The sequence below is a fragment of the Myxine glutinosa genome, unplaced genomic scaffold (genome assembly GCF_964187855.1).
Source record: "Myxine glutinosa unplaced genomic scaffold, kmMyxGlut1.1 SCAFFOLD_617, whole genome shotgun sequence".
Classification (NCBI taxonomy): domain Eukaryota; kingdom Metazoa; phylum Chordata; class Myxini; order Myxiniformes; family Myxinidae; genus Myxine; species Myxine glutinosa.
In genome coordinates, this window is record NW_027616712.1 from 163,531 (window position 1) to 191,416 (window position 27,886).

The following is a 27,886-nucleotide window of genomic DNA, read 5'->3' on the forward strand; positions in this document are numbered from 1 at the left end:
ATCTTGTTCACATAATTTTTACAATTCCCCTCGTATCTTAATTCCAAAGGTTGTTTCCCCCCCTCAAATACCTCAAATTGTAATTTAAAAATTTGTCTTAATTGTTCTGATGGTTTCGCTGCACAGTAATTGCTTTTTCTTTTTTGTTCTTAGTGGATACACAACATTTGGTTGAAATGGACGAAGGTTCATTGAATGTGGAAGAAGTCCCCTTCTGCAAGCTCTGCAAAGTGACCACACAGCAAGATCGTTCCCTTGAAAACCCTCTCATCAACCTCAGTAGAGAGGAGGAGCAGCTTGCCGAGACAGTTTTCCAGCTCAAAGATTCCAACCTGTTCCCTAGGCTGTGGAAAAAAAAGGCAAAGGATTATGCATCCTCACATGAGCAGAAAAATCCACAGATGCTTAATTTGGCAGGTTTAAAGAATAAGATCCTTACTCCTGTGCACAAAGAACTCAGACATATTTTCCACAGCTTTAGGAGCGGTACGATTATCCTGAGAGATGTAGATAAACAATTTCACATGTATATGCTGGAGGATTTGAAGAAAGACCTCAAGCTGTTGGCAAATGTATTCCATGAGGCCACAGACCAAGAGGATCAGAGGTGGATTGATGACCGACTAAGGCAGATTGATTTCTATCGAAAGCTGCAGAAAGCAACCCATGCAGCAGAGCTGCTTCACAGAGTCAGCTCCAGTTTGCATCTCAGCGGTGACTTCACAGATTTGAAGAAGCTGCAGAGGAATGTGAGTGTGTTTTGTATGAATCATTGCGAATGGAGAAGGTCCACTGTACTGTCAGCCCCCTGCCAACTCCCTTTTTCCACTCAAGATGTATACAAACAACAAACAACAGGCATTTTAAAGGCCATTTTCCCTGCTGGAGCGGGGTTTAGTCTTGCGGGCCACATGACAATCTTCTCCATTTTCCCCTATTTTCTACATCTCCCCTTGTTAACCCCCTTGCCCACATTTCTTCTTCCACCACCTTTAGCCAAGTCTTTCTCGGTCTTCCCTGTCCTATACTTCCTTCGACATTCATTTCCATCACTCTTCTCAACCAGTCACTTTCATCCTTCCTCAACACATTACGAAACCATCTCAACCTGCTTCTCTTCACAGCATCCATCACATGCTCCATTCCCATCATCTTTCACAATTCATCATTTGTCTTCCTCTCTCTCGACGACACTCCGCACATCCACCGAACCATTGACATTTCCTCCCTTTCTAGGCTTCGTTGCTGCTCTACGTTCATTACCCATGTCTCGCTCCCATAAATCATAACACTTCTCACACATGCAGCAATTGCAGCATACACCTTTCCCTTCAGCTTCAACGACACTCCCCTCCTCGTCAGCATGCCACTCAGTTCCCGAAACTTCTTACATGCACATCTCCAACGCAACCGTTGCCGAGTCTGATCCACCTTCTCCATTCAGCATGTCTCCTGGGTAGCAAAATGTTTTCACACCTTCCAGCTTCACGCCATCTCCAAGATCCAACTCAACATCTCCTCCATCTGCAGCTCCCTCTGTGCACACCTTACACCTGAATGTAGATGCCACACTGGTTAATGACCCTCCCAAACCACTAAATTTTCGTTGAATCCACTCAGCGCACATTGTACATTGAATGTTCACTCCGACACCCGTCCTGCACACAGCACATGGACACTTCCCAGTTCTTTCCACCTCACCACATGCTTTACCACTTGCCATCACCTTCGTCTTTCCAATATTCACCTTCAGACCTTTTGTCTCCATACATTCCTTCCACTTGTTCATCTTCTCCTTCAGTCCATCCATACTCTCCCCAATCAACACCAGATCATCTGCATAAAACAACTCCCACGGTAAACCCTCCCACGGTAAACCTGTGTGTAGCCACACAGCTACAAATAGTAGTGGACTTAGTACCAACCCCTAATGCAGTCCCACCTTCACCTCAAACTCACCACTGTTCCCATCCTTTGTCCTTGCAGCTGTGCGCTCTCGTACATTGCCATCACTACCCTGATCAACCATTCCTCCACTCATAACTTCCTCAAAACCCATGTCACTACTTCGCGTGGAACCCTATCGAATGCTTTCTCCAGATCAACAAACCCAAGAAACAACTTCTTCAGCTTCTCCATGTACTTCTCCTGCAACTGCCTTACAATAAAAAGCGCTTCTGTCGTTCCTCTTCCTGGCATCAATCCAAACTGCATTTCGTCAATCTTCACTTTCTTCCTTATCCTCCTCTCCAACACCCTTTCCAATACCTTCATTCTATGCTCCAATAACTTTATCGCTCTATACGAGCCACAGTCCAGAGGGTCACCTTTCCCCTTGTATAGAGGGGTGAGGGTACTCAGTTTCCAACCACTGGAATGCGGCCTTCTTTCACCACCGGATTACAGATCTCTGTCATTCTCTTCACACCCCAACTTCCCGCTGCCTTCAACATATCTCCCACAACTCCCACTTTTCTACTCTTCATTGCTTTTATCGCTTCCTCAACTTCCTTCTCAGTTATCTTCTCTGCCGGTCCTAAAACTGGGTTACTTTCTTTGTTGCCATCCCATTCATTCTCTGCATTCAACAGCATTTCCATATATCTGTTCCATCTTCCTTTAATTCCATCTGGGTCCACAATGATTTGTCCCACTTCATCCTTCAAGCAACTCACCCCCATCATATCGCACCTCTCTTTCGCTATACTGCTTTGCAATCCTGAATACCGCTCTCTGACCCTCTTCCAAATCCAAGCGTTCTCCGAACATTTTCCTGCATGTCTCCTGCACCTTTGCTGCCTCTTTCTTTGCAGCCTTCTTGCCCGCCTTATAACTTTCATGCTCTGCCACTTCTGCCCCCGTACCCTTCACCTTCTGCCACTCCTTGAACTTCTTCCTTTCTCGTCAATCCGCTTTCCAACTTCATCATCACACCACCATGTTTCCCAGTACCTCGGTGGTCCTTTTGTCCATCCACATTCTTCACCAACGGCTCCCAACAGACTATCTGTCATTGACATCCAACCACTTTCAAGCTCAACCACATCATCCTCTACCATACCCAGCCTCTCTTTTAATGCCTCCCTCACTGACCCCTCTTTCAACCTCCACACCTTCATTCTCGGTTGGTACTTCACCCGCCGAGCTCTCCTCGCACTTTTCACCCTTATGTCACAGACAACCAAGTGATGCTGTGAAACAGCCTCCTCCCCCGGGATCACCTTTTTGTCCCTGAGGTTCCCCTGTGTCCCTGGGCGTTAAAAAATCGAGCCGTGAGGGGGTCTACTTGGTGGGTTTACACCCAACATAGGTATTTGATTTCTTCTCAGAAACTGCACATACAATTCCAATGAAACTTGCCCTGGACCACAACATTCCATTCATCACCCATGATGTTTTTTTTTCCACTAAGGAAGGAAGCACACTATCCATATATATATATATATATATATATATATATATATATATATATATATATATATATATATATATATATATATATATATATATATATATATATATATATATATATATATATATATATATATACATATATATATATATATATATATACATACATATATATGTACATATATATATAATATATATATATATATATATATATGTATATATATATATATATATATATATATATATATATATATATATATACATACATACATACATACATACATACATACATACATACACACACATACACACATACATACATACATACATGCATACATACATACATACATACATACATACAGTGCATTCAGAAAGTATTCAGACCCCTTCACTTTTTTCACATTTTGTTATGTTTGTTTTGTTGCATTTTGTTATGTCACATTTTGTTCTGTTTCTGTTGTTTTGTTACATATATACATATATACATATATATATATATACATGTATATATATATATGTATATACATATATATACTTATATATCGTTTTTAACTGTATGCAGTCAGTCCCCTGGTTACGAACGAGTTCCGTTTTTAAGTCTGTCTGTAAGTCGAATTTGTATGTAAGTCGGAACAGTTACGTACGATTCACATCTAGCGTCAATTAGCCAAATGTTTGTTTTAGTATATAGTATATATTTTACCTAAAACATCTATAGGTATAAAAAAACATTAAAGAAACATTTGTTAAACTGTTTAGATAGAAAAGAAAAGATCCAATGTTTGTTGGCGTTTCACCTCTCTCCAATCGCTTTATTATTTCCACTTTCATTTCAATAGTGATCGTTTTTCCTTTTCTTCGATGCATCCCCATCCCACCTCCCCCCAATCCCTCTCCCTCCCACAGTTCTCTCAATGTCCCTGCTCTCAAATGTTGTGTTTGTGTCCTTCCTCCTCTCTCCCCATCTTGTCTACCGTTCCCCTTATTTTGTCTTTCATGTGTCGATTTGACTTTTTGTGTGATTAATGTTAGCAAAGGGTCTGAATACTGATGTAAATGTGATATTTCAGTTTTTTCTTTTTATAAATTTGCAAAACTTTCTAAAATCCTATTTTCTCTTTGTCATTATGGGGTATTGAGTGTAGATTGATGAGGGAAAAAATGAATTTAAACGATTTCAGCATAAGGCTGCAACATAACAAAATGTGAAAAAAGTGAAGGTGAATACTTTCTGAACACTGTATATATATATATATACACAGTCATGGACAAAAATATTGGCACCCTTCCACTTTTTTCAAATAATGCACCATTTCTTCCAGAAAATTCTTGAAATTAAAAATATTTTGGTATCCACATATTTATTTCTTTGGTTTGCAGGAGAACAAAACAAGAAAAGCTGAAAAAATTACTAAATTATACACCTGTTATGTTGTTGTATAATCCCACTCCACCCTCCAAGTCTTTAAAACAGCTGTTCACCACCATCTCTTATCTTCCCCCATCCAAAACCTTGATCTTTTCTACCCCCGCTAATTTCACCCCAATTCCACTTTTTGAAATACCAACTTCTATCCAGGAAGTCCTTGGTGTCCTTGTGTTTTATACTTCTCCCTCCTCCCCCCCCCCCCCCTTCCCATGCCTCCTCCCCCCGGGCCCTCTCCCTTCCACACATCCTCCTGCTCTCGGATGTTGTGTTTGTGTGCTTCCCCTTCTCTTCCTCTCTTCCCATCTTGTCTTCCGCTCTCTCTTTTTGGGTATTTTGTTTGTCTGGTTGATTTGTTTGTGAAGTAAATGTTAGCTCTTTCAGGAGCCTCGATTCAGTATACAAAAAAAACAAAAAAAAAACCCTGCATACCTGCAAAAATTACAGATCCTGAAATGGCCCAGACAATATACAGACTTGGCATTTAATATGGAATATATATTTTTTTCTTGACAGGTTTACTTTCTTAACTCAGTATATCAATCTGGTGAGTTTCTTTTCCACTTTGGTGATTTATTTGTTAAAAGAACCATGTCACTGCTTGTCTGTCGCAGCAAGAAGTCAACAACAGGATTATATCACAGGTGGCATGGCAAAATGTACGGACAGGTGCATTTGATGATTGGCTTCACAGTCGGGTATACAAGGGTTGTTGCATTCTGTATTAGTGGAAAACAACTGCTGCACGTCTCCAAAAGTTATTGCCGCTTCCTCTGGAGATGGTCCGTCAACTCGACAATGCTGTTTGTCATGGAGTGGTGGCTTTACGAAATTACGGCATGAAACAGCGTGCTATTGCTTGGCAGTATGGCATCACTCAAGGTCAGGTGTCAAATATCCTGAAACAAAATGCTCAGAGGGGTGTCCCTACTCCAATACCAAGGCCAGGATGTCCCCGCAGAACCACAAGGAGGGATGATCGCCAGCTGCACCGGTTAGTCCGCAATGGCCGTACCAAGTCAGCTAATCGGCTTAGGGCTGAGTGGCAGCAACTGACAAATGTGCCTGTATCCAGAAGGCTAGTCAACCAATGACTGGTTCAAGCAGGCTATCATGCCAGGCGTCCCCTGAGAAAGCCAGGCCTGACCAGACAACACCGCCAGCGCCGATTGCAGTGGGCCAGAGAGCACCGTCAATGTCAGCCAGGACACTGGAATCACGTGATCTTCAGTGACGTGTCTAGATTTCTGGTCTATCGTCAAGATGGCCGCGTCCGAGTGCGCAGACAAGTGCATGAAGCCTACAACAAAGATTGTATAGTGCCAAGAGTCCAAGCTGGAGGTGGTGGGGTGACCGTTTGGGCTGCTTTTCATGCAGGGGGAAAAACTGACCTGGTTGTTCGGAATGGAAACCTGAACCAGTTCAATTACAGGGCCATTCTGGAAGAAACATTGCTTCCATTTGCTCGTGCAGCCTTTCGAGGAAACTTTGTCTTCCAAGATGACAATGCACGGCGTCATCGTGCTCGCATGATCCAACACTTTCTTGCTGACCGTGGTGTAGAGCATATGGAGTGGCCTGCCATGTCCCCGGATATGAATCCGATAGAGAACTTGTGGGCAGAATAACGCGTCAAATCGACCACTTGGATCAGCAGCCTACCTCTGTGCGTGAATTGCAGCAGGCTATTGTCACTGCATGGCAAGCTATTCCTGTCCAAACCTTGGCAAATCTCGTGAACAGCATGCCTCAACGTGTACGTGCTCTCCCGAATGCTCGTGGGGGTTACATGAAGTACTGAACTGTAATTTTACTGTCCCTAATCCCAGTCGTAATTTAACTTTTGTTTTTGTTAAAAAATTTTTTGGCTAATGTGCAAAATAAAGAGATACTTCTGGAAAACGTACAGAAGTTTAACACAGTACTGTCCATGAATTGAGTTCGATATCAGTTTACATCACTTTCAAGGATCAATTTATTTGTTTCGAAATGTCAAATGTGGTTTTTGTTTCTTTTGAAGGTCACATTAACAAAATCTAGAATAATTTCAACATAATTCCAATGAACTTTTGGTTCTAAGACATCTTGAAAAGTAAGTTCACCCCCACAAAAAAAATATTCCATATTAAATGCCAAGTCTGTATTTGCACCGAGAAGATGTTTTTCGTATTTTTTTTGTATACTGAATCGAGGCTCGTGAAAGAGCTAACATTTATTTCACAAACAAATCAACCAGACAAACAAAATATATAAAAAGAGGGAGCGGAAGACAAGATGGGGAGAGAAGGGGAAGCACACAAACACAACATTTGAGAGCAGGGAGAAGTGTGGGAGGGAGAGGGCTTGGGGGGAGGAGGCGTGGGAAGGGGGGGGGGGGGGGGGGGAGAGGTATAAAACACAAGGGGACCGAAATTAGCGGGGGTAGAAAAGATCAAGGTTTTGGATGGGGGAGGATAAGAGATGGTGGTGAACAGCTGTTTTAAAAACCTGGAGGGTGGAGTGGGATTGAAGAGAGTGAGGGAGTTTGTTCCAGAGGCGGGACAAAAGAGGAATGAAGGAGTGAAGGTGAGCAGAAAGTCTTGATTTTGGCAGTTTAACCATAAGAGGGTTGCAGGCAGATCTTGTGCGACCTGTAGGAATATTTGGGGGACAGAGCCCAGAGAGAGCTGGGGGGGGCAAGGCCAGAGAGGAGTCGGTAGAATACGGAAAGACCGCCAACCTGCCTGAGTGAGTGAAAGGCCCTTGGAGTTAGCTTCATCGCGGGAGATTCCAATGATTCTGAACGCTTTGGTTTAAACAGCGTGAAGACGGGCTAGGTGTGAGGAAGGAGCACCAGACCAGAGGGGAGAGCAGTACTCCATAGAGCTGCAGATGAAAGCCTTGTAAGTGGTGAGGAGCTCAGGTGTACCAAGAAAGGACCTCGCACGACGGAGGATGCCCAGTCGGCGACTGGCTTTGGAGGCCAGATTTGAAATGTGGTTTTCCCAGGAAAGATCATGGCAGATAGTGAGACCCAAAAGATCGAGTGACAGAACTTCTTGGAGAGGATTATTCAGAAAGTGGATGGGAGGGTTGTCCAGTCGGTCTTTTCGGAGAGACATCGTAAGAGTGTGAGATTTGTCAGGATTGAAAGACATGTTCCATTTGTTTGCCCAGTCTGAGATTTTGTCCAGGTCTGCAGAGAGTAAGGAGGCTGCAGACTGCCGATCTGAGGGATGAGGAATGGAGCGACAGAGAGTAGAGTCGTCAGCAAAGAGATAGAGAGGATTTTCAAGAGAGTCAGAGAGATCATTGATGAAGACCAGAAAAAGCACAGGGCCCAGAACACTGCCTTGGGGAACTCCAGCCTGAATAGGAAGAGGAGATGAGAGAAACCCATTCAGGGCCACACGTTGACTACGACTAGAGAGGAAGTCCGCCAGCCATGCGTGGAGATTTCCATGGATACCAAAGGAGGAGAGTTTGGTGAGCAGAGCTGGGTGCCAGACCGTATCGAAGGCACGTGATATGTCAAGGGAGACAGCTCTAATTTGCTGTTTGGCGTTGAGGACCTCCATCCATTGTTGCGAAAGCAGAAGCAGCATGTCCAGAGTAGAGTGACCTGGTCTGAAACCAAATTGATGGTCAGAGATCAAGCCATTGGAGAAGAGGAAAGATTTCATATCTGAAGCAATGATGGATTCCATGACTTTGCTGATAATTGGGGGAAGGCTGATTGGTCTGTAGTTGCTAGGATCTGTTTTTGCACCTTTTTTGTGCAAAGCGGTGATGTTGGCTGATTTCCAAGCAGATGGCAGATGACCTTGAGCAAAAGAGAGGGTGAAGAGAACAGAAAGAGGGAGTGAAAGAGCGGAAGAACATGATTTTAGGACCCGTGGGCTGATGCCGTCAGAACCAGTTGCAGAATCAGAGTCGAGGGTTGACAGAAACTTTTCCATCTTGTCAGGAGGAAAGGACACAGAGTCCAGGAGCAGCTGGGTACGACTGGGTACGGTGGGTACAGAGAGGGATGGGTTTGGGACACAAGATTTAGAGGCAAACACAGAGTTGAGGCATTCAGCTTTTTCACGTGCGGAGTCAGCCGTTAAGCCGTTTGAGGTGAGGGAGGGGATGTAGGGGGAACAAACACCAGAAACAGATTTGACCAGACGCCACCAGGATTTGGAAGAGGGAGACAGATAAGAGAGTTCTGTCTTGAGAACGGTGAGATATTGTTTCCTGGCTCTCCTGAGGGTGGACACACACTTGTTTCGGGCTTTGTGAAAGGAAATGAGATTTCCTTCCGTTGGATTTGCTTTCCAGGAGACGAAAGCAAGTTGTTTCTGGGCAACAGCCTCACCACAAGATTCCGTGTACCATGGATGGGAGGAAGGGTATGACAACTGAAGACGAGATGGGATAAATCTGTGCATGAGAGAGAGCAATTTACTTTGAAAGAATTCCCAGGATGAGTTGATGTCAGAGGCGGTAGAGATGGGAGACCAGTCCAGATGATTGATGGCTGCTTGAAGACCGTGCCAGTTGGCCTGAGTGAAATGCCAGACTCGTCGACGCTGAGGAGGCTCTCTGAGAATGGTCAGAGAGATGTCCACTTTAACAAGCACATGATCAGATGAGCCGATTGGAGCAGAAGAAGAGCAGTAGAAATTTTCAGGGAAGTTAGTCATAACCAAGTCCAGAAGAGAAGATGCTTCATTGACTGAGATCCGGGTCGGCAAATTGACAGATTGTGTCAGTCCCAGTGAGTCGCATAAGTCCTTTGCTGAAGAGCCATGGCTGGTGAGAGAGGTACCCACACCCAGCCAACTGGCATGGTGACAATTGAAGTCACCACATATGAGGAAGAGAGAGTTGGGATGGGTAGATAGAAGTTGGTCCATATTATCAGACAGCGAGATGTAGATGGAGTCATCACTGTTTGGTGGACGGTACAACACGCATATGAACAAAAGGTGGGAGCGAAGGGGAACCCGTAGCCAAAGGTATTCCTGGGGGTGTGGTTGAGAGTAGACAACTCTTGTATGGTGCTGTTCTCTATTGCGTATGGTGCTGTTCTCATCTTGTGTAATACTGCGCATTGTTATTTGCATATTCTGTATCTATTATCTTATTCTAATATCTACCATCGCTTTCTTTGTCTTGCAGATTGATTGTTCATCGTTGTTGCTAATAAACCCGCATTCAATTGATACATTCTTGTTTATGAACAATCAATCGTTCTGAAGATGCCTGCTGCAGTCTGCCCCTTCCCGAGCTGTGTCTACGTTACTGACAGCACTGACAATGCCGTTGCTGCTATCCAGCTCTCCATCCACGCCATGACTCACACGTCCATTGCACCAGCCAAACCGGACAAAGTCAGCCGTCCTCGTATCCAAACCGGCCGTACCAGCGAAGATTGGCAATATTTCACCAGAAGATGGGATGGTTACAAGGCAGCGACCCAGATAATCGGCAATGATGTTCGCGTTCAACTCCTTGAATGTTGTGATGATAACCTACGACGTGACCTCCACCGCAGCAACCCACGCATTGGAATCAAGGACGAGGCAGCTATACTACAAGTCATTCGGTCCCTTTCTGTCCGAGAGGAGAATACTATGGTGTCCTGCGTCAACCTCCACAACATGCGACAGGACCGAGAAGAACCAATTCGTACCTACGCAGTCCGTCTGGCTGGTCAAGCTGAGATCTGCAAGTTTTCTATTGTATGCTCATGCAATCCCCCTACTGATGTCAACTACACCAAGGATATGGTTCGCGATGTCCTATGTCGGGGACTCGCCGATCAAGATATACAACAGGACATTCTCGGCGATCAAAATCAGAACATGAGCTTGGAGGAAGTTCTCACTTTCGTCGAGGCCAAGGAAGCAGGGAAACGCTCCCAGAATGCCTTGCTCGATAGTGATGGCGCTCATGGCGCAAGCCAATACAAAAACTGGAAGAACAAAAGAGCCCTGATCACTACCGACAAGCAGGCGGCCATTTGTAGTTATTGCGGCAAAACTGGTCATGGCAAACAGCCGAACATCGACCAAAGGGGTCAATTCTGCAATGCCTATGGGAAAACATGCAGTAAATGCGCCACTCGCGGCCATTTTGCACATGTCTGCCGGGGAGGCAAGGCGGACAACAAACCTACGGACAAATCGATGGATGCTCATGATGTGGAAGAAAGCAGCCAGGTCCACGATCTCCTCTGCTCTGTCACGGAACGAGAAACGGCCATTTGGAAGCCGCAAATTAAAAGGGCCATGGCCACCTTGTCAACTCCACTACACCTCGACCACCATATATTTGACCACCTCTCTGGCTGGACCAAGAAGAAGTCTCTACCACAGCCGTACATAACACTCATAGCACGGATCGATAAGGAAGCTTATGACCATTTCGGCCAGCCACTGTCATCCCGACCAAAATCGGCCAGGCTCCAGGCCATGGCCGACACTGGCTGTCAAAGCTGCCTCACAGGACTCAATATTTTCCACAAACTCGGGCTGCGTAATGAAGACCTGTTACCTGTCAACCTGAAGATGAATGCTGTTAACAGTGGAAGGGTCCGGATTATCGGCGCCATGCTCCTACACCTGTCTGGTCGCACAGCCAATGGCGACATTTTTGAAACCCGACAAATCTGCTACATCTCACCTGACACACGGAACATGTATCTCAGTCGTGAAGCATGCGTCGATCTAGGCCTCGTGTCTAGTAGCTTCCCAACCATTGGCGAATCCAACACTGTTGATGCTGCAGTGGCAGCAGTTATTGATGCAAATTGTAACTGCCCGGAAAGATCGCTTCCCCCTACACTGCCTACATCTATCCCATTTCCGGCCACTGACGAGAACCGAGAGAGGCTGGAGAAATGGCTACTGGAGTACTACAAAAGTAGCACATTCAATGTCTGCGAACACCAGCCACTACCCCACATGGAAGGTCCGCCTCTCACACTGATGGTTGACCCCGAGGCAACACCAAAAGCGGTGCACACCCCAGTGCCTGTCCCCTTACACTGGCAGGCAGAAGTCAAGGCTGGTATCGATCGCGACATCAAGTTAGGGGTTCTGGAACCGGTGCCAATTGGTGAACCAGTGACATGGTGCAGCAGAATGGTCGTCTGTCCAAAGAAGGATGGGACCCCACGGAGGACAGTTGATCTGCAACCACTGAATGCGCACTGCACACGTGAGACCCACCACACCCAGTCACCCTTCCATCAAGCAATGGCGGTGCCACATAACACCAAAAGACGGTAACAGACGCCTGGAATGGCTATCACAGCGTTCCAATCAGAGAATGTGACCGCCATCTGACAACGTTCATCACACCATGGGGCCGATACCGTTACTGCACCACTCCCCAAGGTTACATCGCTTCAGGTGATGGATACTCCAGACGATTTGACGAAATTGTATCGGACTTCAAAAACAAGTCCAAATGTATTGATGATTCCATCATGTGGAGCGACACATTGGAAGAGAGCTTTTTTCAGACATGCAACTGGCTCGACCTGTGCGGCCGTAATGGGATTACGCAAAATCCGACGAAATTCCATTTTGGTCAGGACACGGTCGAATTCGCTGGATTCGAGATCACCATGGACAGTGTACGACCATGCCAAAGGTATCTCCAAGCGATACAGGACTTCCCCACACCAAAAACAATTACTGACATCCGCTCCTGGTTTGGGCTAGTCAATCAGGTAACATACTGCTTCAGCAGACCGAGAAGATGCGACCTTTTCGGGACCTCCTAAAACCATCCACCCCCTTCTACTGGGATGCAACACTACAATCCCTATTCAAAGAATCAAAACGACTCATCATATCTGAAGTCGCAAATGGGGTCCGGATCTTTGACAAGGAACGGACAACATGTCTCGCAACTGACTGGTCGAAGGATGGGATTGGCTTCTGGCTCCTCCAAAAACACTGCAGATGCCCTGGTGAAACCCCACAGTGCTGCCCCGATGGCTGGAAAATCACCCTTGCTGGAGGCCGCTTCACCCATGCAGCGGAGTCGCGCTATGCTCCGATAGAGGGTGAAGCTCTAGCAGTGGCGGACAGCCTGGAAAAAGTAAAGTATTTTGTGTTGGGATGCAAGAACCTGATTATTGCCGTCGATCACAAGCCCTTAATCAAGCTTCTTGGCGACAGACGATTAGAGGACATCCATAACACGCGGCTTGCCAACTTGAAAGAAAGGACTCTAGCATATCGTTTCCGAATTATCCACATCCCGGGAAAACGACACTGCGTACCAGATGCGATTTCACGACATCCGTCGGGTGCCAGACCATCGGAACGACTGCCACTGGTGGATGACATTTCCTCCATTATGGATGTGGCCACATCGACTACACTATGACAGCACACCTTGACCTGGCTGTGGACCACAGATGACGACACTGGCATGGAAATGGCTATTTCTATGGCAGCCATCAAGACGCTCGATTCTGTGCGGTCCGTCACTTGGGACGATGTTCGGGACGAAACAGCAAGTGACACTCAGATGCTGCAGTTACTCAATTCTATTGAGCAGGGTCTACCTGTCAGTCGGGACGATTTCCCTGTGTCCATTTTGGAATACTTTCCCTTCCGTGAACACCTCTACACTATTGATGGCATAGTGGTCTACAAGGGGAGGATTATCATCCCACCGAAGCTACGGAAGCTTGTCCTTGAGAATCTTCATGCTGCTCACCAAGGAGTCACGGCTATGACCACCCGGGCCAGCAGCTCGATCGTTTGGCCTGGAATCACTCCCCAGATTCATCAGATGCGCAATCGCTGCTCACACTGCAATCGGATGGCCCCATCGCAACCAAGCGCTCCACCTACAGCCTCAGCTGAACCTGCCTACTCTTTCCAGTACTTTTGTTCAGATTACTTTCATCACAAGGGTCGGAGTTATTTGGTCACCGTTGATCATTACTCTAATTGGCCAATCATTCAGCTAACAACTGGCGGGGCACAAGGCCTAGTGAAATGTCTGCGGTCGAACTTCGCCACTTATGGTATCCCCGACGAATTTTTGACATCTGAAGGTGGGCCAGAATTCACGGCACATGACACCCAAGACTTCTTGCGTCGGTGGGGCGTTAACCATCGATTGTCATCCACTGCCTTCCCACACAGCAACTGTCGTGCCGAGATTGCAGTCAAAACATCGAAAAGAATGATCACCGATAACACTGGTTCCAATGGTGAACTAGACACTGATCGGTTCCAACGTGCAATACTCCAGTACCGGAATGCACCGGATCAGGACACTAGGTTGTCTCCAGCCATGATCATCTTCAAGAGGCCAGTCAAGGACTTCATACCCATCATCCCAGGCAGATACTTGCCATCGGACACCTGGCTGGAAACACGCAACAATCATGAGGAAGCTTTGCGCATTCGGCATGCCAGGGAGATCGAAAGACTCCCTGAACACACGACAAAACTACCTCCACTGGCCGTTGGGGACCATGTCCGGATCCAGAACCAGACCGGCCTGGAACCACGAAAATGGGACTGGACCGGAACCGTGATTGAGGTAAAACAATTCGATCAATACGTTGTCATGGTGGATGTCCCCGGAAGAATCACTCTCCGGAATCGTAAGTTCCTGCGACGTTTTACGCCTTTCAGCATGACAACTCCCACTACGACTGGCAAAAGTGGCATGCTGCCAAGCGTTATGCCAAGTGTTATGCCAATCGTACCGAAATACTTAATGTCTGGTACCCAACCCATCGCCACTCCAAGAGTCTGTCTCAATCCTGTTACCACTCCCCAGAAGGGTGAACCCCAACATGTCATTGCGCCGGGCTTACCATCACAGACATTCCGCTCCACTACCACGATGACACCACCCGCGAGAGTCGCTAACCAACCACATGTGCAGACCACCGCCACACCTCCACAGTCACTGCCTATTTCTGCCCCCTTGACGGTTCGGGTGATGATGGACCAGCTGGAGGGGACTCCGGCGTCGGACAGGGCGATAGTGAACCACCCACCGGAGACTCCCACAATGGACCAGGAAATTACGAACTGCCCTCAGAGGACTTCGACGATTGATCGGGTGGTGACGGGCCGCCCGAAGCGAATTATCAAACCACCAGCCCGATTCAATTCAGAAGAATATCAATTATAAACTCATGTGATCCTTTTTTCTCGGTCTCCAGCTTTCGTTCTATTCTGTGTCACAATTGAACGTTTTTGGGAAAGGGAGATAGACAACTCTTGTATGGTGCTGTTCTCTATTGCGTATGGTGCTGTTCTCATCTTGTGTAATACTGCGCATTGTTATTTGCATATTCTGTATCTATTATCTTATTCTAATATCTACCATCGCTTTCTTTGTCTTGCAGATTGATTGTTCATCGTTGTTGCTAATAAACCCGCATTCAATTGATACATTCTTGTTTAGAGAGAGGGCAGTGGAGGGTGAGTGAGGAAGAGAGTTTTTTATAAAGATAGCAACCCCACCTCTAGGACGAGGCTCAGGTCTATCATACCGGAGGAGGGAGTAACCTGGGAGAGATACCAAGGCATCAGAGACATCATGAAGGAGTTTCGAAAGTTGAAAGTTGTTGTTGTTCATGAAAGTTGAAAGTTGTTGTTGAAAACATGAAAGTTGTTGAACTTTTATGTTGAAACGACATGAAACTACATGAAAACTACATGAAAGTTGTTCAAAATATTTAGATTTCAAGCAGGTGATTCTTCATTACTTTGGAATTGTATTCACCTGTGGTGAGTTGCAGGTGCCTACAATATAAAAATCACTCACTCAACCAGTTTGAATAGAGAAAAGGAGTCATTCTGTTGTTTTGTGTTACTGTGTGTTCCGCCATGAACATGGAGAAAAGAAAGAAAACCAGAGAATTGTCTGAGGAGGTCAGACACAAGATTGTAGCCAAGCATGGACAATTTCAAGGCTACAAGTCCCTTTCCAGAGGCCTTGATGTTCCTCTGTCCACCATACGCAATGTTATCAGGAAGTTCAAGGCCCATGGCACTGTAGCCAACTTCCCTGTACGTGGTCGCAAGAGAAAACTTGATCGAATGTAGCAGCGAAGGATTGTTGGAATGGTGGAGAAAGCACCTCGATCAACTGCCAAACTAATTCAAGCTGACCTTCAGAGACAAGGTACGACAGTTTCAACGCGCACCATCCGTCGCCAACTCGATGAAAGGGGCGTTCTATGGTTGGACCCCAATGCTGAGAGAGAGAGAGAGACATCAGAAAGCCTGACTGGAGTTTGACAAAACACACCTGAACAAGCCAAAATCCTTCTGGGAGAACGACCTGTGGACAGATGAGACCAAATTAGAGCTTTTTGGTAAAGCCCATCATCTCCCTACAGTCAAACATGGAGGAGGGTCAGCGATGTTTTGGGGTTGCTGTGCTGCCTCTGGCACTGGGTACATTGAATGTGTGCATGGCATCATTAAATCAGGAGATTACCGAGGCATTTTCGAGCGCAATGTTCAACACAGTGTCAGAATGCTGGGTCTATGTCGAAGGTCATGGGTCTTGCAGCAGGACAATGACCCACAACACACATTTCAAAAAGGCACCCAGGAATGGTTCAAGACAAAACGCTGGACTGTTCTGAAGTGGCCAGCAATGAGTCCAGATCTAAATCCCATTGAACAAATGTGGGGAGATCTGAAAACAGCAGTTGGGAGAAGGCATCCTTCAAATCTGAGAGAACTGGAGCAGTTTGCACAACAAGAGTGGAACTGCTAGTAAAGAGGTGTAAGAAGCTCATTCATGTCGATAGGAAGCGCTTGACTGCAGTTATTTTGTCCTAAGCTGTGCTACCAAATATTAAGTCCTGGTGTGTCAATAATTTTGTCAATGCCATTTCTTTTTATTTTCTGATTTAAAAGGATATATTAAGTTCTGAATCTGAAACAAAGGTTCTGTAATATTAACAGTGAAATAAATAATTGTGGAAACCAAATACTAATGTAAATTTCAACTTATTTTTCGAGAAAATTCAGAGATGTTTGAAAAAGGTGCAAGGGTGCCAATATTTTTGGCCATGACTGTAGAAACATGTTCATATATGTATATAACTAGCCGATTAGATTTTGTTTAAAAGGTCTGGTTGCATATGCAGCCTATCAGTGGAATACAAAACATAAACTGTGTAGCGAAGTGGAGGTATGTGCTCTATCGAGTGTCGTTCTCCTTTGTACTGTTATCTCTGTAGTCATCATGCATTTGGTTCAGCAATCGGGCCCTTCACCTGCACTTGGTTCCATGAATGGTCACTTGCTTGCACATTTCAGTTCCGGTGTTTGTTTAGACACAACGGTTTTGTGATTGCTGACCTCTGATCCGTTTTGAGCATGGCTCTGATCCGTCCAGTTCAAGACAACCCAAAGGTTAAAATTGCCATCTGCATCCTATGACCGCAGGGGTGCTACATTATTGAGCTTTCTTTCTGTTCCTATTCCGCACAAACTTACGGATGTATATATGAGATCCCGAGGTGTCTTATTTAACTAATTTGGCCAAAATAAAAAGGATCTCACCAAATACTTACAATTCAAGTCAAGTATACACTGACGCTTACTAATGTCGATGGATTTAAACCACACTCCTGGATGATATGCCAATGCCTGTTTCAGGACAAAAAGGATTTCAAGAAGAACCCGCTCAGTGTAATGACTGAGGCGCTCATTTCTGCACAAGAAACTTTGTTTGAACTCACCGAACCACTGCTGAAAAGTCTTAAGGAATTTTGTCGCTGTGCTGATAAAGGCTTCATCACGTGGGTGAAAAATATGATTAACGGTGGGTTTGTGTGATTGTGTTGTTTATGTTTACCCTTGGAGACAGACCTTTATTTCATTCTTGGAAAAGGTTTTGCATTTTTTTTTCCTCGTTCTACCGTTGTTCCTTGTTTCCTAGATCTGAGCCAAGTGAAAGTGTTTGTCGATTTGGCTTCAATATCAGCCGGAGAGAATGACATGGATATTGACAAAGTGCACATTTTCCATGAGGCAATGCTCGGATTTTCGCCTCTGCTCTACCAGCTAAACAAGTCAGCGGACTTTAGTCAGTTCTTGGAAGCAGTGAAGCTGCTTCAGGAAGCTGTTACAAATGATCCAAAGCTTCCTGATAAGCTGGTGAGCAAAATAATTTAGATTTTTATTATTCCTTTTTATATGTTCTGTGTGAGAGAATTTCATTTACAGTGCAAAACCTTAGGAATAGCAGGCTGGGTACTTTTGCTGGAGAGGTATATATATTTTTAAGGCAATGATAACTATTTAGGACTTTGGAAGAAAGTCAAAGCTTTGCTGAGGATCAATTGACTTGACTTAATCCGCCTAGTCCGTTCCAAGATGAAGACTGCCGTCAACATTCCCATTCCCGATGTTACTGTCAATGTCATTATCAAAAAAGTCCAAAAAAAAGAAAAATGCAATCCCTGCCAACTCAAATCTTTGAAAGAACAATTTTTAAAAGTTTGATCTTCCTTTACTCTCAGTTCCAAATGTCTTGCTCCCATGCTGCTTTCCCTTCTTCCCTTTTAGCTGCATAATTTCTGCATCACTCGCAAAACTGTACCCCATCTCCCATCGCATTCATACTGCACTGTCCTTATTCGTGTCTTTAATCACCCTCTTCTCTCCACCCCAATGTTGATGTCAGGCTTCATCTTGCTAGCCTTGGGATCGTGAAAACAGACCCATTTTGTAGTGAGTCCAGTATCACGGTGGTTATTCTCCCACTCACATGTGTACCCTCCTTCACATCATCCATCCATCTCCAGCATCTCTGTGAACCCCTCCGACCCCTGTGTCGCATCCCTTCGCCCCTGCCCCAGGTCCCCCTTCCCTTCTCCACCACCATACTCCCTCCCTCACCTCACCACCTACCTTCGCCTTCGTCTCCTCTCCATGTCCCCTGTGCACTTTGAATGTCACACACTCCACCTTGTGCCTATAGAAAGTCTACACCTCCTTTAAAATTTTCATCTTTTGTTGCCTTATAGCTTTGGAATTAAAATTCATTAATGGAAGTATATTAGGCCTGGGCGATAATGGAAAAACTTATATCATGATAATGGACCTCATTATCAAGATTATCGTGATAATATGATAATATAAACAAGAAGAAAAAGACACAAAATGTCATAGCCCCTGCCGTGGTTTTAGTAATTTTTGCTGTACAGAGTTAAAGGCCATCATTCAGCCATCTTTGGTTGAATTACAAAACAAAATCTTCTGCATATGTATACTCATGTGTTGTCTTTGTGCCAAGTTTGAAGAAAATTTGACCATGCATGATTGCATGTCCGAGAAATTGTTGGATACAAGTTTAAGTAACAAAATGGCTGCCAGTCGGCCATCTTGGTTCTGATCTCAAAAAAATGACCATCTTACATACAGCATATTTAAGCCATCATTCATTATCTGTGTGCCAAGTTTGAACAACATTGTTAAATGCGTGTCCAAGAAGTGGTTGAGGACGTGTTTAACATCGGGGTTTTTTTGTTTGTTTTTTTTGTACACAAGATCGAGGCTCGTGAAAGAGCGAACATTAATCACAAAAAAAAACGGACACATAAAACGAATAATAAGGGGAGCGGTAAACAAGATGGGGAGAGAGGGGGAAGCACACAAGCACAACATTTGAGAGCAGGGACATCGGGCGATCTGTGGGAGGGAGAGGGCTTGGGGGGGATGAGGCGCAGGAAGTTGGGGGGGTGTGAGAGGTATAAAATACAAGGACACTGCAAGGACTTCCAGGAAAGAAGTTGATATTTCAAAAAAGTGGATCTGGGGTGAATTAACGGGGGTAGAAAAGATCAAGGTTTTGGATGGGGGAAGATAAGATTTTTTTTTTTTTTTTTTTTTTTTTTTTTTTTTGGTTGTATACAAGATCGAGGCTCGTGAAAGAGCGAACATTAATCACACAGAAAGACAAACAGACACATAAAACAAATAACATCGGGAGCGGTAGACAAGATGGGGAGAGAGGGGGAAGGACACAAACACAACATTTGAGAGCAGGGACCGAGAGACATGGAGACATCGAGAGAACTGTGGGAGGGAGAGGGCTTTGGGGGGGAGGCATGGGAAGGGGGGTGGGGAGGTGGGAGAGGTATAAAACATATGGACACTGCCAGGACTTCCAGGAAAGAAGTTGGAATTTCAAACAAGGTGGATCTGGGGTGAATTAGCGGGGGTAGAAAAGATCAAGGTTTTGGATGGGGGAAGATAAGAGATAATAATGCATTTATTTTATATAGCGCTTTTCAGGAAGCCCAAAGACGCTTAAGTGATGGTGGTGAAACAGCTGTTTTAAAGACCTGGAGGGAGGAGTGTGATTGAAGTGAGTGTGGGAGTTTGTTCCAGAGGCGGGAGAAAAGAGGAATGAAAGAGTGAAGGTGAGCAGAGAGCCGAGATTTCGGCAGTTTAACCATCAGAGGGTGGCTGGCAGATCTTGTGCGACCTGTAGGAATATTTGGGGGACAGAGCACAGAGAGAGCTGGGGGAGCAAGGCCGGAGAGGAGTCGGTAGAAGACAGAAAGACCACCTACCTGCCTGCGGTGAGTGAGTGAAAGGCCCTCAGAGATAGCTTCATCGCGGGAGATTCCAATGATTCTGAAAGCTTTGGTTTCAACAGCGTGAAGACGAGCTAGGTGTGAGGCAGGAGCACCAGCCCATAGGGGAGAACAGTATTCCATTGAGCTGCGGATGAAAGCCTTGCATGTGGTGAGGAGTTCAGGTGTGCCTAGGAAGGACTTCGCACGACGGAGGATGCCCAGTCGGCGACTGGCTTTGGAGGCCAGCTTGGAAATGTGGTTTTCCCAAGAAAGATCATGGCAGATAGTGAGACCCAAAAGCTTGAGCGACAGAACTTCTTGGAGAGATTGTTGAGAAAGTAGATGGGAGGGTTGTCCAGTCGATCTTTTCGGAGAGACATAGTAAGAGTGTGAGATTTGACAGGATTGAAAGACATGTTCCACTTGTTTGACCAGTCTGTGATTTTGTCCAGGTCTTCAGAGAGTGAGGAGGCTGCAGACTGCCGATCTGAGGGAAGAGGAATGGAGCGGCAGAGAGTGGAGTCATCAGCAAAGAGATAGAGAGGATTTTCCAGAGAGTCGGAGAGATCATTGATAAAGACCAGAAAAAGCACAGGGCCCAGCACACTGCCTTGGGGAACTCCAGCCTGAACAGGAAGGGGAGGTGAGAGAAATCCATTCAGGGCCACACGTTGACTACGACCAGAGAGGAAGTCCGCAAGCCATGCATGGAGATTTCCATGGATACCATAGGAGGAGAGTTTGGTGAGCAGAGCTGGGTGCCAGACCGTATCGAAGGCACGTGATATGTCAAGGGAGACAGCTCTGATTTCCTGTTTGGCATTGAGGACCTCCATCCATTGTTGAGACAGCAGAAGCAGCATGTCCAGAGTAGAGTGACCTGGTCTGAAACCAAATTGATGATCAGAGATCAAGCCATTGGAGAAGATGAAAGATTTCATATCCGAAGCAATGATGGATTCCATGACTTTGCTGATAATTGGGAGCAGGCTGATTGGTCTGTAGTTGCAAGGATCTGTTTTTGCACCTTTTTTGTGTAAAGCGGTAATGTTTGCTGATTTCCAGGATGCTGGCAGATGACCTTGAGCAAAAGATAGGGTGAAAAGAACAGAGAGAGGGTGAGATAGAGCGGCAGAGCAGGATTTTAGGACCCGTGGGCTGATGCCGTCTGGTCCAGTTGCAGAATCAGAGTCGAGGTTTGACAAAAACTCCTCCACCTTGTCAGGAGAGAAGGACACAGAGTCCAGGAGCAGTTGGGTTCGACTGGGAAAGGTGGGAACAGAGAGAGATGGGTTTGGGACTAAGGATTTTGAGGCAAACACAGAGTTGAGGCATTCGGCTTTGTCACGTGCGATGTCAACTGTGTGGCCATTTGAGGTAAGGGAGGGGATGGAGGGGGAACAAACACCAGAAACGGATTTGACCAGACGCCACCAGGATTTGGAGGAAGGAGACAGGTTTGAGAGTTCATTCTTGAGTGAGGAGAGATAGTGCTTCCTGGCACTCCTGAGGGTAGACACACACTTGTTCCGAGCTTGGTGGAAGGAACTGAGATTGCCTTCAGTTGGATTAGCCTTCCAAGAGGCAAAGGCAAGTTGTTTCAGGGCAACTGCCTCACCACAAGATTCAGTGTACCATGGACGGGAGGAAGGGTAAGACAACTGAAGGCGAGATGGGATAAATCTGTGCATGAGAGAGATCAGTTTGCTTTGGAAGAATTCCCAGGAAGAATTGATGTCAGAGGCAGTGGAGATGGGAGACCAATCTAGACGATTGATGGCTGCTTGAAGACCGTCCCAGTCGGCCTGAGTGAAATGCCAGACTCGTCGACGCTGAGGAGGCTCTCTGAGAATGGCCAGAGAGATGTCCACTTTGACAAGCACATGATCAGAAGAACCGATTGTAGCAGAAGAAGAGCAGCAGACATTAGCAGGGAAGTTTGTCATAACCAAGTCTCGAAGAGAAGATACTCCATTGGCTGAGATCCGGGTCGGGAAATTGACAGATTGTGTCAATCCCAGTGAGTCACAGAAGTCCTTTGCTGAGGTGCCATGACTGGTGAGAGAGGAACCCACACCCAACCAGGTGGCATGATGACAGTTGAAGTCACCACATATGAGGAAGAGAGAGTTGGGATGAGTGGATAGAAGTTGGTCCATGTTGTCAGACAGTGAAATGTAGATGGAGTCATCACTGTTTGGGGGACGGTACAGAACACATATGAACAAAAGGTGGGAGCGGAGAGGAAGCCGTAGCCAGAGGTACTCCTGGGGGTGAGGAGGAGAGAGGGCAGTGCAAGGAGAGTGAGGAAGAGAGTTTTTGATAAAGATAGCCACCCCACCACCAGGCCGAGGCTGAGGTCTATCATATACCGGAGGAGGGAGTAACCAGGAAGAGATATTAAGGAATCAGAGACATCTTGAAGGAGGAAAGTCTCTGTTAAGCAGATCAAGTCTGGATTGTCAGAAGCAACCTGTATGGAGAGATCAATCAGGTTTGAGCGAAGGCCCCGGATGTTTGAGGTCCATACCGTTAATGAAGAGAGAGGGGGCGCATCGGGTACAGGACAGGGGAGGGGAGGAGTAGGGTAAGATGAAGGATGAGAGGGGGAGGTAGGGAGAGCAGTTGATAGTGTGTCAGAGATTGCAGATGAGTTCCAAGAAAGGGAAGGATGAGGAGGATGAAAGGTTTTGATGGTGAAGGGAGGATGAGGCACAGTGAGGGGTTGTTTGAGGGGGGGCAGAGGAAAGTAGAAGGTTGGGGGGGGGTGGAGGTATGAGATAGAAGGGAGACGAAGTGGGGAGGAGGCAGCTTTGAGGAGGAGGAGGGAGGAGGGAGAATTGGAGAGGAATGGTATGGGGGGAGATTTGAATGGGAGGGGTTGGGGGGGAGTTTTGAAGGGGAGGAGTGAGGGGGGAGTTTAGGAGGGGAGGGGCAAGGGGGAATTTAGGAGGGAAGGGGCAAGGGGGAAGATTAGAAGTGGAGGGGCAAGGGGGGAGTTTAGGAGTGTAGGGGCGAGGGGGGGGATTTGGATGGGAGGGGCAAGGGGGGAGTTTATGAGGGGAAGGGCAAGGGGGGAGTTCAGGAGTGGAGGGGCAAGGGGGGGGATTTGGAGGGGAGGGGCAAGGGGGGAGTTTAGGAGGGGAAGGGCAAGGGGGGAGTTCAGGAGTGGAGGGGCAAGGGGGGAGTTTAAGAGTGGAGGGGAAAGGGGGGAGTTTAGGAGTGTATATATATTGTTACGGTCCGCGGATTAGATGTTATTTACCGAGCGGAGGTACCGCGGCCGAACAGTTGTTCCCCGACTAAACCCGATTCACCCAAACGTTGGCCGTATCGCGCCACAGATATTCAATGTGGAAAAGACTAAGACGACGAATGCAAAGAGGAAGAAGAAGAAGACGTACAGAAGAGTAACGGGGTTTATTATTATTGACACACACTTAAGCAAAAAGAGCAGTCATGGGTATTTACAGCGGACATGAACCAGCAGGTAACACAGTGCAAATTACTAGCTTATACTGACTTAATTACTACCCAGGACAGCACGAACAGAACAAACTCACGTAAGCAAATGGATGGAAGGGTAGGAATCGTTTGTAGGGATGAGCAGGTGGGATCACAGGGCACAGCGAGCGGGTCCACTCCGGGCGGGAAGCGGGGAGCCGGCAGCTCCTTGTATTCGGCTTTACAGCGCACGCCGGCAGCTCCTGGTATTCGGCTTTACAGCGCACGCCGGCAGGGGCACTCGCTGCCCCGTCAGGGCTTCACGCGGCTGGTTGAAACGGGGCTGGACTCATCTGCCGTATCTCTGGTGTATCTTTTTTCTCTCTCTTGGACCTCACAACCCAGCTCTCTCTTGGACCCTGTTTGCGACTCTCGTGTAAAAGCTCCTCTCCTTTCTCAGCTCATCTGCGATCTCTTTGCACCCTTTCTTTGTCGTGTACCTCTCCACGCAGCTCAGCTCGTATTCCCTTCCTCTCACTTCTCTCTTCAGGGAACGTCCCGCTGCGGGTTATATAGGCCCCGCCCCTCAACCTTCGCGAACCTCCTTGATCTTTCTCTCCAAGTCCAACCCCTTGTTCGTGGTTGGTTGAGCGGGGCTGACTCACTCCTCCCCTCTATGACGAGGTGGGGCCCGCCTTTCTTCCCCAACCCTGCCTCGTGGCCAATGGCGGCTTTGGAGGGGATGTAATTGGCAATCGAGGCTTGGCAATGACGAAAGGGGAAATGGAGGTTTTTGGGAATGGGAATGAAGGGAATCTATCTCTTTCACTTGGTGCAATGGAGTGTCATTCTAATGGAAGACAAGGCCTTACTCTAAAACACATAATAAGATATAAGCTACTGAACAAGGGTTTTATCATGTCCTTCAATGTGGTGTTTCATGGAATTAACTACTGAGACGCCCTTTTTGTCTTTACACAACTCTGGAGGCAGGAGGGGCCATATCCAACAATGTTACACAACAATTTCCAATACAATACAATAAAAAAAATGCAATCCTCATGTCCGCAACACTGCACCCTCCTCCTCTTAGGCACGTCCCGGGCCTACAACTTTTAAGTTAGTGTGACACGTAGGTGTAGTTCCCTCTACTTTTAACCTGACCCTGAGTGCGACAGTTTTAAAACATAAATAAATATGTCCCGCTGCTCCATTGCACCCTGCCTAACAGACTCACGCCCACAGCTAACCGAATTGCGGAATGGTCTTCAAACTATACACTGACGGTGGGGAGCATTATTTACAATTGACGCTACTTTATTTACAAAACGCAACCCAGGACCTGTAATTGTTCTTTCTGGGGGGGAGACAGTCTGCTCTGCATCAATGCACCATGAAAGCACCCAAAACGCACCAATACACCCTCAAGCACCAATCGGTGCAGTCACCACAGTTCATCAATGTTCAATGAATAAAAATAAATCAACAACCCCTAACCCTGCAGATGGTCTCTTGCTCTTCGGCTCCCTCTGCTGGCTATTATTATTTGTTCTTCCAGATGTTGTCTTTTTCTTTGCTGGCGGCCTATTTGTATTACAATAAAATGCACCCAACGTGTCCCTTTTATTTATTTATGGCCCACCAGGCCGACTAGTGTATGGTTCACCTGTGGGGCATCGGTGCCCTGTGGCCAAGGTCCGCCAGCAAGATTTCGGGCCCTCATGGCCGGTTCCAGCAGAGGGGCCATGCCCCAACCCATGGGGTCCATAAGTGGTGCTCGGCCACAGACATGTGGTCCATAATGTGGTGCATCGATGTAGACAGCTGGTTCTGGGAGTTCCGGGCGCACAATGGCCGACTCACGCACGCTCCCCTCGGCGCCCAATGGCGCACAGGTCATGTGGGAGACAAAAGGGGGAAGACAGATGAGCGAGGGGTAAGGTCACAAGGGTACACATCAAACAAGGCAATGCAAGGCGAAATGCGTACGGAGGGCGAAGTGAGAAAGCTCGTCCCTACCGTACGTCACCCCCCCTGTCACCTACACTACCCTTGCCCTTACCCCATATTTACAAAATCTACACCTTTACAAATTCGTCACTACTGTCACGTCTCCCCATATTTCCCTTACACCAAATTCGTCACCACAATCCCTCTAACCAAAATTTGCCATCCCCAAATTCATCATCAATCCTCATAAGGAGGAAGAGATGGAACATCAAGCACAATGTCACACCCACGTCATGATGCGTCTCACATTCCAAACATCTGCATCATAAAAATAATAAAACATGGCATGGTGTGGAGTTACGTCACCTCAGGTGAGTGGATGCAGATGGTGCGAGGAGACTCCAATCCTAACTATCCTCTAAATGACTTTAACACACTTTACACTACCCGGGGTCTCTCCCTGCCAATCCATTGGCCAACTTACACGATGGGTTCTAAAAACCAATTCCCATTGACCAAACTGTGGTGCTTCTCAATTTGGGGTCTCACTCCCCCGATTCATCTCCCGGTGCCCTTGCACAATTTCTGGGCTGAGACGTGTAGCTCTCCCAGCAGGTCTACCCACCTGCACACCTCCACCACTGTAGTTGCCACCCGAGCTTACCTAGCTCCTCACCCTAACCTATCTACTGGGGAAGGCCCCTCCTGGCTCTGTCACCCCTCGGTGCCCTCTGGCACTGGGCTACCCGGGTCCGTCCTCCGGATCCTCGGGCCCCATCCACAACTACCGGCTCCCAGAGCCCACCTGCGGCCTCACCTGGCCGACATCCTCACAGTGGTGGAGTGCACATAACTAACTACACACACTAACAGGCTACACGCCCAGCCATTTCCACAACACTAATGCACCCATCCAAATACCATTCTCTCACCCGCACCACAGATGCCAATATCCAACCACAATTTACCTATACCCTCTACCTAACACTTACACTACCCGCCCCGGGTATTCGTGATGGGGGTCCACTCTTCCCCCATTCACACCTTCGCACCATCCACTCCACTCCATAGTTTCCACCATACTCACTCCACGACCATCCACTCCAATACTCCATATACTCCACACTACCATTTATTCCATACACCTGTTCCTCGTACCTGTTGTTGCACACCTGTGCACTCACACCTGGTGCCACCTGCACCCTCCTTCCTTCCTGGACCATTTGGTCAATACAACTCACATCACTATCACTCACTCATACACTGCCCCACACACCTGTCCATTTGCACACCTGTGCAATCACACCTGTTCAATCACACCTGTTCCTCACAGTACACTTCACACTACACCTCCAACACTCACACGGCATCATCTAACTACCTGTTGCCCTGCTAACTTAGTGCTCCCCGTCTTCCCTTTAAACTAAGCACATACCACGTCATTATCATCCAAACTACCCTCTCTATGTCCCCAGCTACCTGTCCAATGTAGCTACCTAACCTTACCGTTACCTATTGTCAATCTCTAGGGCCCTACACCATATATCCTAACCCTCCCGGGCTAGTTTTCACTGCCAACCCCCTAACACTAGTGCTCCTTTGCCCCCCTCTGTGAGGGATGCTGGATTGGCCATCCCATCACATGGGGCATCTCTTACTATAAATTTTGCTCGTCAAATTTCCACAAATCAAAAATTTGCCAATCACTCTACCAATCCTCTGCCAATCATCACTCTGCCAATCCCTTTGCCAATCATCAAATTTTGTTTTTCTAATTTTGGGTCCAAAACACTAACCTCGTCACCACCGTCTACTTACTAGTGCCTCTCGGTGCGCCAATTCACTTCTACAGCCCGACTTCGTAAAGCCGAGCAATGAATGCGGGTTGTTTGGTGCCGGCGGCTGGATGCGTCCGGCACTCGGTGCAGGGAAGGACGCTTACCCGGGCCGAGATCCCACGCACCACCTCGGCACGGAGCCATCCCATGGCCCGATCTCGACCTGCCGGAACGCCTCAACAAAAAGGGGTCGCCATGACGACCCTTCCTATCGGGCTGCCCGCTCCGCCTAGTGGAGCACGGACGCGG

General features: G+C 46.9%; 1 protein-coding gene across 1 annotated transcript in view; it reads left to right on the plus strand.

Moving 5' to 3' along the window:
• The window catches only part of LOC144889050 (E3 ubiquitin-protein ligase rnf213-alpha-like), a 170,254-nt gene extending 151,293 nt beyond the window's left edge, over nt 1-18,961 (plus strand). The window contains exons 15-17 of the mRNA XM_078768858.1: nt 154-749; nt 17,476-17,641; nt 17,759-18,961. Coding sequence (XP_078624984.1) covers nt 154-749; nt 17,476-17,641; nt 17,759-17,994 — 998 coding nt within the window. The 3' untranslated portion in view covers nt 17,995-18,961. The remainder of the gene's footprint in view (nt 1-153; nt 750-17,475; nt 17,642-17,758) is intronic.
• Nucleotides 18,962-27,886: the final 8,925 nt, after the last annotated feature.